This window comes from Poecilia formosa, unplaced genomic scaffold (genome assembly GCF_000485575.1).
Source record: "Poecilia formosa unplaced genomic scaffold, Poecilia_formosa-5.1.2 Scaffold25, whole genome shotgun sequence".
In the NCBI taxonomy this organism is placed as follows: Eukaryota; Metazoa; Chordata; class Actinopteri; order Cyprinodontiformes; family Poeciliidae; genus Poecilia; species Poecilia formosa.
This window is the reverse complement of record NW_006799964.1, coordinates 3,671,400-3,691,833: the sequence shown is the minus strand read 5'-3', so window position 1 is coordinate 3,691,833 and position 20,434 is coordinate 3,671,400. Positions and strand designations below refer to the sequence as shown.

The window sequence follows — 20,434 nt, the reverse complement described above, 5'->3', positions numbered from 1 at the left end:
TTGAATTTACATTGAATTTCTGTAAAGTTTTCAAGAATTCAACTGTTTTTATGCACCTAACAAAGCTGCACTGTGAAGTCATTACCTTAACTTAACATGTGCTTCTGTGTGGATATATTCAAAACCTTATCAATGCTGGCAGACACAGAACTGAACATTTTTCAGGTGATAACAAAACATCAGCCGATGGAGAACCTAATATCCATCACATTCAGCTCGGCTGCAGCTTTTATGAGAACTTCTTGACAAACGACAGGTATTCGTTGACGTCGTCCGGCGAGCCGACCACGAAGGGAACCCGCTGGTGGAGCGTTTCGGGCTGAACATCCAGAATCCTCTGGGTGCCGGTGGTGGCGAGGCCGCCCGCCTGCTCCATGAGGAAGGCGATGGGGTTGCATTCATACAGCAGCCGCAGCTACAAGAGAACAGATTTTATTTTTTAAAAAGGTAAATACATCAACTCTGAACAAAACACTAACAGGCAGCTCCTGAAAATGTTGTTTTATTGACATGTAAACAAAGTTATTAAAGCAGCTTAAAGAATAAAAAACCGATACACCATGCTGGTTTATTCATGTTTGTGCAAAGATATGCAAATCTAAATAACACAACTGCATATTTGCAAAACAATAAACTCCAGTTTGACCATAAATGTCAACAACCAGAGCTGGACCCAAGATACAAGAAAACTCAGCAGGTGTTAAAAACATTAATTTAAATTGTTAAAATGAAGGTTTTAACAATTTAAACATGTTTTTTATTGACCTATGCAGAAACAGTCAAATGAAGTTTAACAAACTTCTACTTCAGTGCAAAAATACATCTAAACAATTATTTTGGTCTAATTTCTCGTGCAAGTATCTGAAAAATATGTAATGAGACAAAACTGACTTAGAAGTAACTTTTCAGCAACATAAATGAGTTTGTCTTAAGTCAACAATTTCTTAACATTGATGAAAAAGTTCTAGTTCCACTTGAAACAAGACATTTTTCCTGTAAGTGAAACAAGGCAGATTTCATCAATATTAAGAAATTATTGACTTAAACTCATATATGTTGCTGAAAAGTTACTTATAAGTCAGTTTTGTCTTATTTGATGTTTACTAAGATTTTTGCACGAGAAACTAAACCAAAATACTTGATGAGATGTTGTGTTTTTGCAGTGTTGTCAATAAGCTAATGTAAAAGGTTTAAATCTGTGTTCAAGTTGAGACTTTTTAGTGAATTTCCTGATTGGAGCCCTAAGCAGCGGCTCAGTTTGCTTCTGCCTTGGGCCGGCTGTGCAGACAGATACGGTATGTACAGAATAAACAGGTCACAACAGCCAAGATGCCAGGAAGGAAACGAGGTGACAGGTTGTTGATTATCTTTACAGCCACTCTGCAATAAAATCGGTAGAAGGAAAACATCTCCAGTCTGGAATTCACAACCAGTTTACGGTTAAACATCTGATTCTGCTGACAGAAAACTACAAACTGCTTCAAACCTTCATGGTTTTAACTACTGGAAGGACAGGATTATTTACTTTAAAACTAAACTGTAGCTTTGTTTTCACTCAGTTTTCTAGCTATTTTGGGGTCGATTCTGTTCTTTTTTGTTTGTTTGTTTTGATAGCATATTGCACTGCAAAACACAAAATCTTACCAGGTATTTTTGGTCTAGTTTCTAGTTAAAATATTGTTAAAAAAAAAAAAAACAACAACAAAAAAAACTAAACGTACTTTTATCAAAAGTCATCAACCTTGTCATGTCAAACTTTGTTATCTTTTGGATTTTTCATTAATTACAGTGAAAATGTACGAAGTTCAGGGCAAAATGCAAATCTTACCAATTATTTGTCTAGTTGAATACTATAGATCACTTAAAATAAGACTACATTAACTTACAAGTACATTTTTTGCAAAGACAATAGGAGTTTGTCTTAGTCAAAAATTCCTTAATATTGATGAAAAATAACTGGCAGATTATTTCACTTTTAACTAAACATTTTTGCATGTTAATCAAGCTCCTGCATCTTGGGTAAAAGTTACTTGTTAGTTTTTTCAAGTGTACTAAGATATTTACACTAAAAACTAGACTAAGATACTTGGTAAGATTTGGTGTTTTTGCAGTGTAGTTTGCAGAATTCACAAACATGTTTTATTTATTTACAGGAGAATATTTCTTGGACTTTTAGAGTCATTTTCATGGAAATGTTGTGCATATGATACATGGAAACTCCCAGGAAAAAAACTGGAATTTTAAAAAATAATTTTACTGAGTGGCTTTTAATACAAAGTTATCAAGAGCCACAGTGGAGCAGGATTTGAGTCACTCTTTATTTAGAAACATTTGCTGTGTTTAATCATTTGGCAATAGCGTGCTTATGAAATTCAAATACTTTACATTTTTCTTGATTTGTTGGTTATAAAGAACAAACTGTTACCTTTCCTTTGGGGCTCTTCTCGTTTGCAGGATACATGAAGATCCCTCCGTAGGCGATGGTGCGGTGAACGTCTGACACCATGGATCCCACGTAACGGGCCCCATAGGGGGAGCCTCCATCCTGCAGAAGGGGCAGGCACACACTTCTCTTATTAACTGGTTTTATATAGTTTGGTGCAATTTATTTAAAACTAGCTATGGATCAGGGTTGTTATGTGAAACAGTTTAATGCAAGGCTCAGATTTGGCCTGAAGTTTGATTATTGAACTATCAGATTTAAATCTATAAGATTTTTTATTTGCTTTTAAATGGAACGTGTTATTCAAAAACTACATTTTGCAAGTTTTCATTCTTCCATTTGCGTCTCTATTGCTTCTGAAATCAGCCCAAGACTTTAAAAAAAAAAACACACCAACACGTTTTTGACAATGAATTCATATTTTTCGGTGTCTGGAAAATGTGCAGTTTCAAAACCTTCAGCACCAGCAGAGATCCACATGTTTGGTCAGCTGGTTCTACTGCTGCATACGCTGTACAAACTGTTTAAACTGACCAGATGAAGAATCCTCTGGTAGACACAACATTACTGATAGTGGAAATTACTTATAACTATATAAATAAAATACATATCTGGGGGGTGGCGTACAGTCAGGCCTCCTCCCCCTTCTTATTGAAATAAAATAAGCTCCTGTCTTGTTGAAAAGTTGCTTGTATGTTTATCTTATTTCAAGTGTACGAATATAAAATGTAAATTGTTCTGTATCTATGTTAACACCTGTCTCTACAAAAACAAATCAGTTTTTATAAGAAACAAGGAAACTTTTGATTCATAAAGCACCACTCTAAGCTTTCCAGTTGTTTTTTCTCATGTTTGATCTTTTTGCTGTAACATTAAAGGGTAATCAATAACCAGCAGAGGGGTCAGAGTTCACCTGCAGCTGATCTGGGTCACACTAAGCAAACAAACTCCTCCAGGGTCGGAGTGGAAACTCGTTTTTGTGGCTTTGCATGTTTCCGTTTTCCTCCACAGCCTGAAGCTGGGAGGCGATAAGTTGCCCTTTCATGTTGGGAGTCCTGCGTTTGCTGACTCACCTCACACTCGTCACATGGGAGTGTGTGTTCACAACGTTCCTCAATCCACACCTGAATGTAAAACTCACAAACACACTCTTATCTTTCTCTCTAATAACAATCATAATCTGACTTTCTGTGATTTTTCTCCAGATAAAATGTGTGGCTACAGCTGAAACACAAAGTAAAAGCAGCTTGAGAGCAGGAAGCAGACGCTGCTGTGACGCTGCACTCAGTTTAATCCCCGGCGGCATCTGAGGCATGTTTGCGTTGCTCCGTCACCTCGTGATTTAAGTTTCTGCTGCGGAGGGGAAGGCTGCGGTTACGGCTCCCATCTGCTGTGTCACCGTTACCATCACGAGTGTTCGAACCTGTCACACAATGTTTTCCTTTTATTTTCTAAAAATAACCCAAAGCAGGAAGTAATGAAACCTTCAGGCATCTAAAATAGTGGAATAGTGGCAGATTAAGAAAATGATCAGGCTGCTGTTCATTAAAATATGTTTTATTTTTATCCTCAAAGCTGGAAATCTTCGCCAGAGTACGAGAAACAAAGAATAAAGTCGTAAAATTAGGAGAATAAAATAAAATATGAGAACAAATTCCTACTATTATTTAGTATTAGGCCTGTACAGTGAGACTATTTCAGGCTGAAAATTATTATTTTATATTATGTTAAAACTGGAATGATATTTTGTAATTTATTCTGATATTATTGTGATTTTTTTATAAACCTGACACCAAATATGTAATATTATAAGAACTCTGACACAAAAAGAGTCTAATAGCTGCATTAAAATGAAGAATTTTATCATTTTTGGTTTTACTAATGAAGTGGTAATAATATGAGAATAAACTACAAAATATTAATAAAACATTAATATAATAGATTAATATTTCACCCTCAAAAAGCCGCATCACACAGGTCACAAAGTATGATGGCCGTCATAATCCTGACTGTTCAGAACTGATAAATAACATTTTATCACTTAATGTATGATTATTATTATATTTTTTTTTAGCCTGGCCCTTTTACTACATTTTGAGCTTTGAGCATAAAAAAATCCCAGAAGAAACATTTTAATCTGCAGCAGTGGGATTATTTTCTTCATCTTTGCTGCTCATGTTCGGTTTGAATCCATCCAGGTGAGTTTCTGCACAGCTGAATGGTTGCCATGGAGACTAGACATGAATGAAATAATCAAAGCAACACTGCAGATATTAATATTACATGACAACACGTAAAATAATACGCAGCAGTCACATGACTGTCCGTTGAAAGAATGAACGTTTTTACTGACTGAGCAGGATGACGAATCACAGAGGAAATTAAAAAAGGAAGTTTCAAGCTTTTCCTCTCTGGTTTATCAGTGATGAGTGACACTGAAACGGACTCTGTCATCGTGTTTTTGACTCCAGAGTGCTGAACAGACACCAGAGTTTCCAGCTGACAGGCTGACCAAACGTCTGATGGTCACATGTCGACGCCCGGCTGCAATCTGTGATCGCTTGGCTTGGCCTGCGGCGCCCGGCTAACTGAAGAGACTTTCACAATCAGTCCGACAACATGCACTGCAAAAACACCAAATATTATCAAGCTACTCCTAAGTTAGGTTTGTCTTATTTCAACTATATTAAGATATTTTCAGTAGAAACTAAAAATACTTGTTAAGATTTAGTGTTTTGAAGTTTGTTTGTTGACAGACTCGTCACGAAAACAAACTTCTCTGGACGATAAATTGTCCCAGAAGTTATTGCGATAAATGATAATATTGTTATTTTGAGACCATTTTCAAGTAGCATGCTTGGAAATATATTTTAAAGAACACATTCTCAAAGCACAATAAACTTTAAATATTAATAAACGTTTAATTCTGGAACTGGAAGACATTTTAAATATGCAAAATAAAAAAATAAACAACACATAAATTAATAATGAAATGTCTGTAAACAAATTTGTCCTTTAAATAAAGTGAGATCAAAACAGCAGACTGGAGACTTTCATCATCCAGTTTTTGGTAGAAAGAGAGAAAAGAGAAAAATGACAAATCATGAATTAATCAAAATGGAAATTATTGATCTAGTTTCCAGTTATTATGTGATTATTTGTTCTGTTTGTTGTGACAGACCTATCCATTGATTAATGACTGATTTTTGAGAACTGCGGTTGTTGTACTTTCATGTCTCTAATTGCCAAAGTATAAAAGAACATATTTGCTCTAAATCGTGTAAAACTGTTTAATTATTGCACAGAAAAACGTCCGTTTCCCCTCTGGGTGTTTTTCTGCAGTCAGCTTCCTGTAAACTCACGCAGGCAGATCGAGCGCGTCGTCAGGACTCACATTATGAGTTTCTGGCAGACTCATAACTCAGGACCCAATTTTATTTCTCCAGTGTGTCAGCGAGTCCTTCTGCTTTACAGCTTCACCAGAAGGAGTCAGATTCAAACAACAGACGCATTATCTCACGTTTCTGGCTCCGCTGCAAAAACACTAAACATTACCAAGCACTGTTGGTTTAGTTTTGATAGTGCAAACACCTTAGTTACTTACAAGTAGCTTATCAGCAAGAAATAAAAGCTTGTTTTAAGTTAATAATTCCTTAATGTTTATATAAAAAGTTCTAGTTTCACTGCCAGATTATTTCACTTGTAAATGGTCATTTTTCATCGATATTAAGGATTTATTGACTTAAAAGAAGCTCATATTTCTTGCTGATAAGTTACTTGTAAGTTAGTTTTGTCTTATTTTAAGTGAACTAAGATGTTTGCAGTAGAATAGACCAAAAGTACTTGGTGACATTTTGTGTTTTTACAGTGTAAAGAGGCTGTTTGAGTGGAACCGTCTCACCTCGGGGTGTTTCTTGTGTTTGAGGTATTCGTTGATGGACGGGTGGAAGTATTTTTCGTATCCTTCATTCAGACTGTAGATCTTTCCCTTCTGCTTGATCCGCACGTTCCTCTCAATCAGGATGAACTCACCGATGGCCTTTAACCAGAAATAAGAAGAAAATGCTTAAATTCACTCACATGTTCTGGAAAAGAGAAGATAGTTTTATTTTTAAGCATAAGAAGAGCAATAAATAACAGCAAACTGTATGTATGGATTCAAATTGTTGGTGTACACTGCAAAAACACAAAGTTTTACAAAGTAATTTTGGTTTCTAGTGCAGATATCTTAATACACTTGACAAAACGGGAGAAAAGTCGGCGGACTCACCGGGTCGAGCATGAAGAAGTTGAGGCCGGCGCCGGTGCTGAGGGCGACAAGCGTGGCGCTGCCGTAGAGTGCGTAGCCGGCGCACACGATGCTGTTCCCCTGCTGCAGGGCGTCCTGCTCTGTGGGCTCGCCTTCTGACGTCTGATCGCAACAACAAGAGGAAAACAGACTGAGCTGCATTCAGCTGAAACGATTAATCACGATTGTTTATTAAAATAATCAGCTAATTTAGTAATCGAGTAATTAACTGAACTGCAAAAATACAAAATCTTAAGTGTTTTTTGTTCTAGTCTCTGTCATGATCCGTGTTTCTTTGTATTTATTTTAAGGTTTTTCTGTTTCTGTCCTGAGTTTCTGTTGTTTCGGCGTCTTCCCCGTTGATTGCTTCCCAGCTGTGTCTCATTCCTTGATTACCCTCCCTGTGTGTTTAGTCCCACCTGGTGTCTCTGGTCAGATCCTCGTCTCTTTTGTCGTCTGTCTGCCTGCAGTCACAGTTGAACTGCATAGTCCTGTGTTGGTTTAGCTCACTTCGTCAGTCCTCAGCTTTTCAGTTGCTACCGGTAATTAGCTGTGTGCTAACTCTCTGCCGTGCCGCCTGTGTTAGAGCTCTATTCATTAAATTCATCATTTTCTTCTTCAACCTGGGCCTCTGCATTTCTCCTCACCACCTCCACACAACCACCCCTGGACAGTCTCTAGTGTATGTATCTTAGTCCACTTGCAAGTAACTTTTAAGCAAGAAATAAATAAGAGCTTGTTTTAAGTAAATCATTTATTAATACTGATGAAAAAGTTTTAGTTTCACTGGCAGATTATTTAACTTATAACATGATGAAAATGTCTTATTATAAGTGAAATAATCCGTCAATGGAACTAAACATTCTGGTGCGATTTTCTGTTTCTAATAACAAAATCTGAGCAGGAATTAAATGAAAACTGTAGAAAAATATTTTAAAAAATTATTTAATTTTGTCTGTAAACATGTTCTACTCTTAAAGTGTCGTAGTTTTAGCTTCACTTGGTTCCCATTCTGTAATAAATTCTCCCATTAAGCACCTTTTCTATCTAATTATAAATCTGTTAATCCTATAATCAACAGATCAGCCCGACGCTGTGTTCATGTTAATTCAGGCAGGAAAGGCCTGAATTAGGAACGGCCTGTGTTTCAGCTGCAGATGCATCTTTGCTACCAATAATCAAACCTTCACAAAATGATTCCTGTGCTGCTGCATTTTAGACTGTAAAATGTTTACTTTCTCATTTTAAAAAATAATTATTTATTAGTGTGTTTTAATGTATTATGTACAATAAACAAACTTTTCAAACGCATTTTCATTTTCACCTCATTTTATTTTTTTATTTCACTCAAGCAGTAATATGTATGAATTGTTCATGTAACAAATTTTTAAAAAATCAACAATGTAAAGGAGCAGAAAATACATAAACTTGGAATAGTTCCCCTGTTAAAAGTTTATACTTTTATCAAATGAACAGCATTAATCTGAGTTGTTTTTCTTTTTTTTTTTTTTTACTTTGACCCATTTATTTAATCTAAAATATAAAAAGTGCATCAATAATTACTTAAAACCCCCAGTATTTTGTTTAGTTTTTACATATTTACTCAGTTCTTCTGCAGTGATTGTCAGTGATTTCGCCTAACTTCAGATTAATTAAACACCGCCCTCTTGTGGCTGCAGCGTGTTACTGCAGTTATTTTTAAAGTGAATCAGTTTGCGATTAACAGATTTATAGTTTTGGCAAACAGTGAGACTCACCCTTTTGTAGATGGCAAATATGGTGCCAATGGAGGCCAGGCAGTCGATGTTACTGGAGCCGTCCAGAGGGTCAAAGCAGACCACGTACTTTCCCTGAGTTCAAATGAACAAAACAGTTTTATCTTCAGACGATGCTGAGAGAAATCCGTCAATCCAGGATAAACTGCAGTGATGCTTATCGCTCAGTCTCAGCTCGTTTCAGACGCTGGTATAGTTCTGGTGGTCATGATCCGAAACTCGTGACCAAAGGTGAAGAATGGCACCTGGAAGGACCAGCCAATCACCAGCCTCGCCTTCCAGCTGAAAATAAGCCTTCAAGCTTGAATATAGATACCATCACTAAATACAAGGAGTACATTTCTGCCAACAAATCAAAAATTTCTGAAAATTCTCCGCTTTTTTTCTACAAAATTTTCTGAGATTAATCTCAGAATGTCCTAATTTTTTTCTAGCATTTTCAACTTTTGAAACTCAGAAATTTCCTTGATTCTTTCTTTGAAATTTTCTTTAGATCTTCAAACTCCTAAATTTTCATGCTATTTTTCTAGAAAATTTCTGAGATTAATCTCAAAATTTCAGATTGTTTTCTTGCAAATTCCAACTTTTGAAATTCAGAATTTTCTAATTTTTTTTAGAAAAAATTTTGAAGACCAACCTCAGAATTTCAGATTTTGTTTTCTGGCAAATTTTCAACTTTTCAAGCTGAGAATTTTATTATTTTTCTATTAGATTTTTCAGATTAATCTTCTGCAAAAATCTTAATTTTTGCAGAAATTTACTCCTAATTTTTTTCATGTAAATTGGCCCTAATACACCATTATCGTCTGCAGCTCTAAAATAAAAAAACAATATTCACTTATGAAAATGTTTCTGAGGTACTGCAAACAATGTTTTAGTGGAACACAGCATAAATTTCTCATCATTGGTAAAACCTAACCTATTTATCTACATGTTTAAATATGTTGTAAAAACTTGCAGTTTCAGGCATCCCAGCAGTTTAAAAGTGTGCTAGCCCTTTAAGAGCGTTGGTTACCCGTTTGTCCTTGGGGGTGACGATGAGCTGCTTGTTCTCCTCGGACACCATGCAGCAGGTGCTGTAGGACGCCTGCAGCATGTTGATGACCAGGTCGTTGGACAGGACGTCCAGCTTCTTCACGTCGTCGCCCGTCACGTTCACGGATCCGGCCAAGCCCTGCCTGGAGCCGGAACAAGAGACGACCATCAGACCAACGTCTACTCTGAGTAAATCTACCAGTGCAGATTAGTCAGCGGACAGAGAAAAACAAAGACAAGAAGAGCATTTCCACCAAAAATCTCAGAAGGTTTGAGACCAATCTAAAAAAAAAAAATTTTTCACACAAATTCGTGACTTTCGAAACGTAGAAAGATTTTTCAACAAAATTTTTCAAACCAAAAACTTTTCAAACTCAGAAATTTCCTTTTTTTTTTTTTGTTTAGAAAATTTCTATATTAATCTCAAAATTACTGAGATTTTTGGCTATTTTTCTGATCACATTTTATATAAATATATTTTTGTATTGCTTCTACATCATATTTTATGAAAGAAATAATTGCCTTCATTGAGTGATTCAGGTTCGGAAAAGATGAAGCATGGAGAATGAGGAAGAAAAAGAAGAAACTGCACAACATTGTACAAATGTAAAAAGTACTGAAGAAACATTGTTTAAAAAAAAACATTAGAACCTCTCAGTTAGAGGAAAATACAACCAAATGACTGGACTCAATGTTAAAAGACTGGCCTGGTATATTTCAGGTAATTTAATCTTAAATTTCTGCACCATCCTAAACATTTGGGTCAGGCTGACCTTTAGGAAACCCTGTAAAACTTACACTACTGAAATCCTGGCTGTGTCTCCATCAGACCCCAAACAAAGAAAGTTATTGCATCAATTTGCAGCGACTCCGAACGTTGACCAGTCGTGTGTAATGTTTTATTTCTGCAAGATAACGCAGATAAACTGAATCATAACCAAACAGAGCTTCTGCTCCGCAGCGTTACAACAGGACTGCTAGGAAATGTTAAACCAGGAGGAGTCAGAGGTCGACTCCTGAGTTGACTGGCCGGAAAATAAAATGAACATTTGGTCCTTCAGAGGAATCAGCTCTGACTGCTGCCATGCAGCTTTTGTATATAAGATGAATAATCTGTAAAAAAGTTGAGTTTCTCTATCTCCTCCCAATGCTAATTAGAAATATCCAATCAGAGCCAGGTGGCGGGTCTTAGCGCTGTCAATCACTCCCTTGGCCTGCTCACCTGCTACAGTTTCTCCTGTTCTCAATGCTAACTGTACAGTATCTAAAAGTTTTCTTGTTTTCATAGCAAATGTAAAAAATTTTCAATCTCAGAAATTTCCTTCTTTTTATAGATAATTTCTGAGATTAATCTGAACATTTCTGAGTTTGTTGGTTTGGATTTACTGCTGTTTCTTCCACACAGGTGTGAACTCACAGGTGGGCGAGGCCGGCCTTCCGCACCGCGGAGGAAATGGCTTTGATGGCGGTCAGCATGGCGGTGAGCAGCTGGGTCAGCTCCCCGGTGGCTCCTTTCGCCTGCCGGCCCGTCTCGATGATGAACCGGGTCAGGGTCCAGACGTCCGTGTCAAAGGCAGACTGGTCCGACATGCTGGGTTCTGGACCGGTGCTGGGTTCTGATCCGGCTCTGGGTTCTGGTCCGGCTCTGAGTTCTGGACCGGTGGTGGGTTCTGGACCGGCTCTGGGTTCTGATCCGATGGTGGGTTCTGGACAGGTGCTGTGTTCAGATCCGGCTCTGGGTTCTGGTCCGGCTCTGAGTTCTGGACCGGTGGTGGGTTCTGGACCGGCTCTGGGTTCTGATCCGATGGTGGGTTCTGGACAGGTGCTGTGTTCAGATCCGGCTCTGGGTTCTGGACCGGTGCTGGGTTCTGATCCGGCGGTCTTCCTTGCAGACAGCAGGTCCGGACGGAGCCCTGGCAGGACGGGCTGCGACTGGACCGCCTGGTCTGGTGCTGCGTGGTTCTCATTCCGGGCCGGCGGATCTATTTGTGAGCTGAGCCGACTGGGCCCGGCGGTGTCGGGTGTCGGCTGCTCAGCTCCAAGACATCCGAAAGGAACCGCAGTAGAACCGCTGCATCCTGGTTTAAACAACAAGCTAACCGGTGATTTTACTGGTTTAATGTTGATTTAAACGTTGATGATGCAACACGAGCAGCTGCTCATGAATAAACTGCAGAATGTTTTATCATCAAAATGACATTTTCTCTGGTTTTCTCTGGTCCATGAAGGAGCAGAAACTGCGGCTCCTTTCAGCTTAAAGGTCACAGAGCTTGAAGATCTCCATCTGACCTTTCAGCTAAAGGTCATCTGGAGCCTTTTGGCGTAAAGGTCGACGCCTCCTGCAGGATAAAGTATCATTTTACCTTCATGCATCATTTTATCCACTTTTATTTATTTCAGAAATAAATCTTTATGTGATGTTTGGGTTTTGTTGTTTTTACCCCTTTATTGTGTAAAGTTAGTCAAAAACTGGCAGCAATAATTTGGGTTATTTAGCCAAATTAACATAAGAGAAAAAGTTTTTTTTTTCAGTGTCATATTTTCACAAAATATGACTTTGAGAAATAAACACCCATATTTTCTCTTTTTGACAAATAACCCAAATTATTGCTGATAGTTTTTGATGGTGTAACTTCCCCATATTTATTGCAGTTTTATGCTCAATGATTTCTTCACTTCCTGTTTTATTTTGAAACTGAACTCATTTTATGATTGCATAGTTTAGCTAAGTGTTTATTCTTGACATTTTGTTTATTGCATTCATCTGATGCTCATTTTTCAATATAAAGAAAAGTACAAGGATGTCTTAATATACTTGAAATAAAATAAGCCAGATTATAGAAAACTTTTTCCCTTGTTGGTGAAATTATCTTCCAGTGGATCTGGTACTTTTCCCCTGACATTAAGAAATTGTTTATTTTGGAAAAGCTCCTGAAAAGTTATTTCTAAGTTAGTTTTATCTAATTTCAGGTTTACTAAGATATTTGCACTAGAAACTGGAGCAGATATTTGGTTTTTGCTGTATGTCATAACCTCTTTTTTCTTTGTCTTGTCCATTGTTTGCACATCATTCACTCCCAGACTTGTGTAAACTTTCTTTCTAGATTATTTGCTCTGCTAGCTGCCTTTTGTAAACTTTATCTCGCTCTTCACTTCATGAGCATCTCACAGGAAGCGGAAACATTTACTGAGAAAACAAACGCATGATGCAGAAACGTGTTTGTTTCAGGAGAAATGAGGTCTTCGTATTTCTGACAGTGATAATTGTGTCAGTTCATCTATGAATCCCGAAGTTGTTTGTTTTTTTGGACACCCCTGATCATGAAACTGAAAACTTGAATCTGCAAAATGACGACACTGATTACATCTTCATAGAATCACTTTGGTTTATTTAAAATATTTTTTTCCAAACATTTGTTATTTCACAAGATGAAATCATCACTTTTGGTTAATATGTTATATTTGGTCATTTGCATATTTAAATGCATATTTCTGCTGATTAAGGCAGCTATTTGTAAACTGAAGGGTAAAGTCTTCATTTCAGGTCATTTTCCTGAAGCTTATGAACATCTCAAACATCGTGAGCTTTACTCATCAAAACCCGTTTTTACAGAGAAAATCTCCCAAATCTTTTTGGTCACAGAAAGACACCACAGGTGTCTGTGCGTGCAGTGACTCGGCGCCGCCCGCCTCACTTCGCCGCATGTTTTCTGCAGATGGCGATGAACTCCTGGACGTCGTCGGGGGAGCCCATGGCCACCGGGGCGCGCTGATGGATGCCTTCAGGTTGGATGTCCAGGATGTTCTGGAAGCCGGTGGACGCCATGCCGCCCGCCTGCTCCATGATGAACGCCATCGGGTTTCCCTCATACAGCAGCCGCAGCTTCGAGCAAACGGAAAGTTTAGCTTCCTGATCAATGAGCGATCAACGCTTCTTATTCAATACTGACTCTCTGGAAATGGTAAACATGTCGACACTGCAAAAACAAATCTGAGTGTTTCTATTATCACACCTGAAATAAGAAAAGCCTGACTGAACTTTTCTGCAATAAAGTTTGTTTTAAGTTACAAATTCCTTAATATTGATGGAAAAAGTATTTGTTCCACTGGCAGATTATTTCACTTATAACTAGAACATTTTCATAAATATTAAGTAATTATTGACTTAACACAAGTTTTTATTTAATAGCTACTTGTACTTTAGTTGTGTCATATTTCAAGTGAACTAAGATATTTGCACTAGTTTAAGCTGGTGCAAATATCTGGATTGTTTTCATTCATTCAATCTGAAAATTCACACTAAGACTTTTATTTCATTGATGTAGCAAGAAAGAGATTATTTTATATCTAATATTGTAACATCCATTAAATCAGCATCAGGATTTATTTACACTGCAAAAACAAAATCTTACCAAGTGTTTTTAGTCGACTGTCCATGAAAATACCTGAGTAAACATCAAATAAGACAAAACTAATAATTTATTAATAATGATGAAAAGTGCTGGCTTTAAGTGAAGTAATCGTATTTCAAGGTTAAAGAATGGTACAACCTCTAGCTTAAAGCAGAAATGTTAAAGTTCCTCCGCCCTCGCTGCAGGCTCCTTTCGGCATTTTAAAAATGAAGAAGGATGTGCAGAGTGGAGAAACAACGTTGTGACAGAACTGCTTGACATGCTGGTCCAGTCAGAGTCGAGACAAATTGTGCAAAAACTAATTGTTGTTGCCTACAAACCCAGGTCTGGGTTGTTGTTCGAATGCATATAAGCAGACCGGAGACCACTCCAAAGGCAGGAAGTGGCCTGCAGTGCAGGGCATTCTGGGTATCTACAACCAAAACAAAGTCCATATCATGGGACCCTGCTGGCAACAATATCAAATGATTGGAACATATAAATCAACTGAACCTCAGAGAAGCAAGGCAAGATGAGGACTCGAGTTAAAGAAATCCTCAGCTGCTACAATAACAAAGAAATCATTCTAAGGTTTTTCATCCTCTTTAAAAGAGTTGTAACTCTTCTGGGTTTAAAGCTGGATCTCACCTTTCCTTTGGGGCTTTTCACATTTCCTGGGTATAAAAAGATTCCTCCGTACATCAGCGTCCGGTGGACGTCGGCCACCATCGATCCGATGTAGCGCGCGCCGTACGGCTCACTGCCGTCCTACAAGGACATGAAGTGTTCATGGGTCACATGAGGAAAATACCAATATTTCCTAAAAAAACCTTCATTTTACCTCAGGGAACTTCTTCCTCTGCAGGTACTCTGTGACAGCCGGATCGAAATACTTAGCATAGCCTTCATTCAGACTGTAAATCTTCCCCCGTTTCTTGATTTTCACGTCATGCTCGACTAGGATGAATTCACCGATGGCCTGTTGAGCAAAACGTGAAGACGACCATCAGTTATTATAAACAGTTGATCTAAATGAGAGACCCTAAAGGAGTACCGACTGGGTCGAGCATGAAGCAGTTGACTCCCTGTCCGGTGGAGAGAACAATCATGGTGGCGCTGCCGTACAGCGCGTAGCCCGCCGCCACCAGGTTCCTGCCCGGCTGCAGAGCATCCTTCTCAGACGGCTCGTCATCTGTGGTCTGGGAATCACATCGTTTCAGTAACTTAAATTTTAATTATTAATATTATACGTTTTTTGTTGCTTATACTTAAAGGGGACCTGCTGTGAAAAATTCACATGTTGCACGTTTTTGTGCTTCCAACCGTTTCTAAAAAGAGCCCAAATGTTTAAAAAGTAACTTGACAATAAGTTAATGTTTTTTTTGTTGTCTGGAAAATGAGTTACCTAGCAACCCCAGCACAGTTCCGCCCATTACCTAGCAACCCCAGCACAGTTCCGCCCATTACCTAGCAACCCCAGCACAGTTCCGCCCATTNGTTTGTAAGAAACAACCAAGTCTTAAGAGTCAAGATCAAATTGCAGGACTAGAGTTTGGAATTGGGTTTGAAAAAATTGTGACAAAAAAGTGGACATTAGGGTTCCTACAATCAGGAATGAGTACACACAAAAACATGTTGCATCACCCTAAATACAGGGTAAAAGTAAAAAAAAAATATATATATATGAAGCTAAATCTTTTTCTTCTTTCACATAAGAAACACAAAAGCTCAAAACAAAAACAAAATTCATAATACATAAAACAAAAGCACTACTTCCATGATACAAACTGAGATTACAGCAACAACTTTTAAAATTTTACTTTCCATAAAAACATCTGAATATTACTTTCAATGTCAAGAGATGCTTGCAATGTCTTAGACAGTTTTACTGGCAACCATTAGCTTGTTAACCTATGAGAAGAAAAGACTTTCCTCTGAACTCAATGGATATCCAGCTTCCTCTGGGTAAATTCAAGCTTGCCATTAAAAAGCAATTTTTTTAGACACTTCCTCACTGAGCTACATTATCCAAAACCATTGAAGTGACAGCTTTAATGAGAGGTATTTAAATTCACTAATTGATGAGGAAAGGTGCGTTAGTGCTTCATTTTTCTTCATTTCTTCACTAACTTGCATGAAATTAAAGACAATTGTAAAAACAGGAATAAGGAAATGCAGTCCTACAGTTCTGTCAAGGGCAGGTTTTAAAGTAGCAAGAGTGGGAGGGAGCCCAGCCATTTTCAAGGATCCAACCATTTACTTTTACTTCTCTGTAGAAAAAAAAAACATCTTTATAAAAGACGTAGAAGGAAAATAGTGGCCGCAAATGAATGGAAAATTGTTTTGTTCCAACTTTGCAATGGCTTCAGTTAAAAAGATAAACAATACTATTTTCTTAATACACCAATCAGAAGGTCTGATTGGTGTATTGGACTTTAGTCCAGTATTGGTGTATCTGTTATCCAATGTTCTGGATAACAGAACATCTTCTGTTATGGTTCTGTTGGGACCTCTTCTGTTCCCAAAACAGCCCAGACATTTTGACGCACGGACTCTACTAAAACCATGGAGAAATGCAGATTTTTTAAATCCAACATGCTGCAAGTTGGGATCTGTAAGGATTGACCTCAATTGTCCTGAACATTAAGCAGATGCTCAACTAGACTGGGACCTGGAAGTTGAAGGCTTTTCCATCACTTTAAAATAATTGTTGTACTAAAACACTTTCTGAACCAATGTTGTTGTTTTTTGTTTTTTTTTAGTTTTGAAAGAGGCAAGAGCAATCAATGTATACTGGTTCTGTGAAAAGGTCTAATGCACTTAAAATTACATTCAGTTATTCTCGCACTGATGGTGACAAACTAGTGGATACATTAGTTTGGTACAGTCTGAAAGCAGCCAGTTCTGCCATGCAGCGGCGCCACTGGACCCACTGACCACAACCAGCAGGCAAAGAAGGTGATGTGTCGGAAGTGTCTTGCATAGGAATGAACTGAAATAAACAAAGTGGGGGCTCAACCCAGCAACCCACCGATTACAGTATGGACTCCTATAACTGTTGCCACCATTGCCCAAGAAAAAACTCAAAAGAAACACAAAACAGAAGTAATTTTTTTGAATGGGACAAGATATTTATCAAGAAACAAGGAAGTACGAAACTAGATCAGCTAAACAGATAACTTGTTTGTTTGTATTTCCTTTTAATTCATGTAAAGCACTTTGAATTGCCTTGTTGCTGAAAATGCGCTAAATAAATAAAACTACCTTACCTTTACACAAGAACTGTATCAGCAAACCAGTTTATTGTAATGCTAAATGTAGTATTCACCTTCAAAATCTAGCAACAGAAGAACGAATAAATAAATAAATAAATAAATAAATAAATAAATAAATAATACTTTCTTGTTTCTGTAGCGGTGACTTTCACTCAAGATCAAGTCCAAATCAGAAACCTGACCACACTGCCTTTGGCACCTTGTTAATGCCACAGGAAGACAGAGTAAGAGACAGAGAGCCAGGGACAGGATAGGAGAGGTGGAGATCTTGGAAAAGGAAAGATCCCTTGGCTTATTGCATCATTTCTACTGCCTGTCACCAAGAAGAAACGTGTTGCCAAGAAAAGGATCTATTGCCTTGAAATGAAGTCTTTCACCAAAAAAAGCAACTGTCTTTGTTTCATCTGTTGCCAGCTCCTGCAGTGCATTTTCACAGAATCCCACCATGCATCTCATAAATACGTACACAGTCCAAGTCGAAATAATATGTCTGCTTTTTTTCTCGAGGGCAGCAGTTGAGTGATTACGTGTTAATCTGCATCTTCAAATCCTCCACTAAGTTTGACACGTTCTAGCAGGAATGAACCCTATCCTCTAACGACGTGGCTTCGCCGTGGATCTCTATTAACAACATTATCCACTTGCTCACTGTTTCATGACCACAGAGACAGTTTTACTTTCAGCAACGTTACTTTAATTGCCAATAAGACGCTGACGCAGGCAAAAGATGTGCTCATTAATTGGACACTTTCAAGCACAAATCCATGCACAGGCTAATGAACATTCTAAAACAAATACGTTTCCTCTTGAGCTGTTGATTGTCCAATTTTCACCTAATTAAGTTGTTTTGGAAAAAATAAAAAACTTTAACTTGACCTCTTTTTTGTCACATCTTAGCAAATTGATTACAAAGCAATTCTCAGCAGAAATCTTGCTGAGAACAGCAAGATTAAAATAAATCAAATTTTTAAGCAGTGCTATACTTAGTCTAGCATTCCATGATCATCTGTTTATTGGTATAATATGTTGTCATTGATCCTGACAAAAAAATAGCTTCAAACTCAGCCTGTCTAATATAAAGCTATATTATGCCAATTTTATTCATTCATATAATCCCAAATGAATATATGAATACGTTTGAGTCTGAGACTGACGTTTGAGTTTCTTTCCCAGCCAAATAGAGGGGAAAAAATGAAATGAAAGTCTTAGAAAATTGTATTCAGGTGTTTTCAGATATACTCTCCACTGGGCTGCAGTTGCTACTAAATACATCTTGTATTATAAAGTGTCATTTTCAGTGATGTTATTACATATGTGTATATTTCTTGATATAGTTTCTGGGTTTCGTTTCTCTCTCTCTCTCTTCCTCTTTCTCTCTCTCTCTCTCTGCCAGTGCAGATTTAGACTTCTATCACCTTCTTTCCTTATAAACTTTTTCCCTCACCTTTCTCCCTTTTACTCCCTCTTTTTTTCTCTCTTTGTTCATTACATTTGAAGTAACTCCAAAGCAATGTCTAATAAACTGTGCGAATTAAAGAAAAAGCTGTAATGCTCCGCTTGTGAAAGTAAATATATCGGATCACACCTTGGCACTCGGTCGGACAGCATAACATTGAAGAAGAAAAAAAAAAAGAAAGAAAAATCTCAATGTGAAATACAAAGGTTAGGAGTCCAACTTTCTCGTCATTTCATAGACACTTCATTATGTTTTTCTGACGGCAGTGGGGATAAATGGGCAGTGGGTTTTGGGGATAAATCAAAATTCAAATTCATCTATGAACGCTCCCTTTACCCTTACCTCTACATTTTGCACACCTCTCTCTAGCATCAGGAGGTAATGGAGGTGAGTATGGGATAAAACTATGTGGCCCTTTATTATTAGTTATTATTTGTGAAGAAGACAAACTTGGAAAACATCCATCCCAGGTCCTAGTCTAGTCTGTGCTGTGGGTCGTCATCTTGGTCATGACATCTGTGATTGCCAGTAGAGAGTGCTTTTTGTGAACCTCCCATTTCACAATTTCCATTATCTTTTGTAGTCTGAGATTCTGTGTTCTGCAAACTGACTCACCACTTGTGCTGATGAGACTGTCAACTATGGTGTCATTAGTGAACCTAATGATGTAATTACTGATTAATGTGACAGCACAGTCGTGGGTCAACAAGACAAACAGCAGGGGCTCAGGAGAAAGTCTCAGGGTGAGGCTGTGGTCTCTTAGATGATAGTCGATACGAGACTGTCAACTCTGACGATTTCAGTTGTGTCAAGAAGTCCAATACCTAATTATAGACTCCTTAATTTCGCTCCTGTGAGCTCAGCTTTCCCATTAATTGCTGGGGTTTGAAGAAATAAAAGCTGAGCTGAAGTCCACGAAAAGGAGTCTTAAAATAAGCACTCTGCCTCTTAACATAAGAGAACAGCAGGTATGGACAACTTATGTCTCTACATTTTGTTGAAAAGTGGCAATAATGTGGGAAAAATGTTTAATAGTAGAAAGTTTAATGAAAATAATGAGGGACCTTTGCATACTTTTGAAAAGGTGTCTCGTTAACACTTTACGGAAACAGTGTTAAATATACACAGCTTTAAGAAATCATTTCTTTCATTATTGTTGAAGTGCTATTCTTATTTCTAAGCTTCTTTATTTTCAGAAAAAAAATAGTTAATTTCTGCAAGAAATATAGGAAATCGAAAAACTGCAATAGAAGTCTTTGTTTTTCACTGAACAGAAATAAAACTTGAGCAATATTTTCTGAAATACGACTCCTGTTGCTGTCTCAAGAATGTGCTTCTTTGTTAATCTAAATACTTAAAATAGTTCATCTTCTAATATCTCTACTTTTTAGCCTTAACCTTTTTGACAAAGATAATGTCTTTGAAACATGATGTATAATCTTTAAAAAACACAATTTAATACAGAAGTATATCTGTGTATTAGAGACTTATATGAACATTGTTATATGATGATGGATTACTTTCCTTTCTCCTGAAGGAGGATTAAGCCTGAAAAGTTTGAGAACCATTGGAAAAAAAAAAAAAAACATACGACATTGGAAAAGAGAAAAACAGAAGAAGCTTCTCATCTAAAAAAGTTCATTATTTACATGAAGAGTTACTGAAAAAAATCTCAGAACCAAAGTGAAGAAAGAAAATCTTCCAAAAGATGACCCTGAAAGATTAATCATTCCTTAGTTGATTCATCTACTGTAACCTACATTCAAAAACT

The 20,434-nt window shown here is 37.5% G+C and overlaps 2 protein-coding genes across 2 annotated transcripts; both read right to left on the bottom strand.

Moving 5' to 3' along the window:
- Window positions 1–88: 88 nt before the first annotated feature.
- fbp2 (fructose-1,6-bisphosphatase 2) lies at window positions 89–11,482 on the bottom strand. Its single transcript, XM_007548189.2, has 7 exons — window positions 10,959–11,482; window positions 9,522–9,684; window positions 8,489–8,581; window positions 6,714–6,854; window positions 6,345–6,482; window positions 2,426–2,545; window positions 89–415 (listed from the first exon to the last, which is right to left on the bottom strand). The coding sequence occupies exons 1-7, from the start codon at window positions 11,129–11,131 to the stop codon at window positions 230–232; spliced, it is 1,014 nt and encodes a 337-aa protein (XP_007548251.1). The 5' UTR covers window positions 11,132–11,482; the 3' UTR covers window positions 89–229.
- Window positions 11,483–12,912: 1,430 nt separating this feature from the next.
- On the bottom strand, window positions 12,913–15,164 carry LOC103135473 (fructose-1,6-bisphosphatase isozyme 2; the record flags this gene model as incomplete). The annotated part of the gene is made up of 4 exons (XM_016669443.1): window positions 12,913–13,424; window positions 14,581–14,700; window positions 14,774–14,911; window positions 14,991–15,164. Coding segments are annotated over 4 exons (624 nt in total), but the record flags the coding sequence as incomplete, so codon positions are not given.
- Between the last annotated feature and the right edge of the window lie 5,270 nt (window positions 15,165–20,434).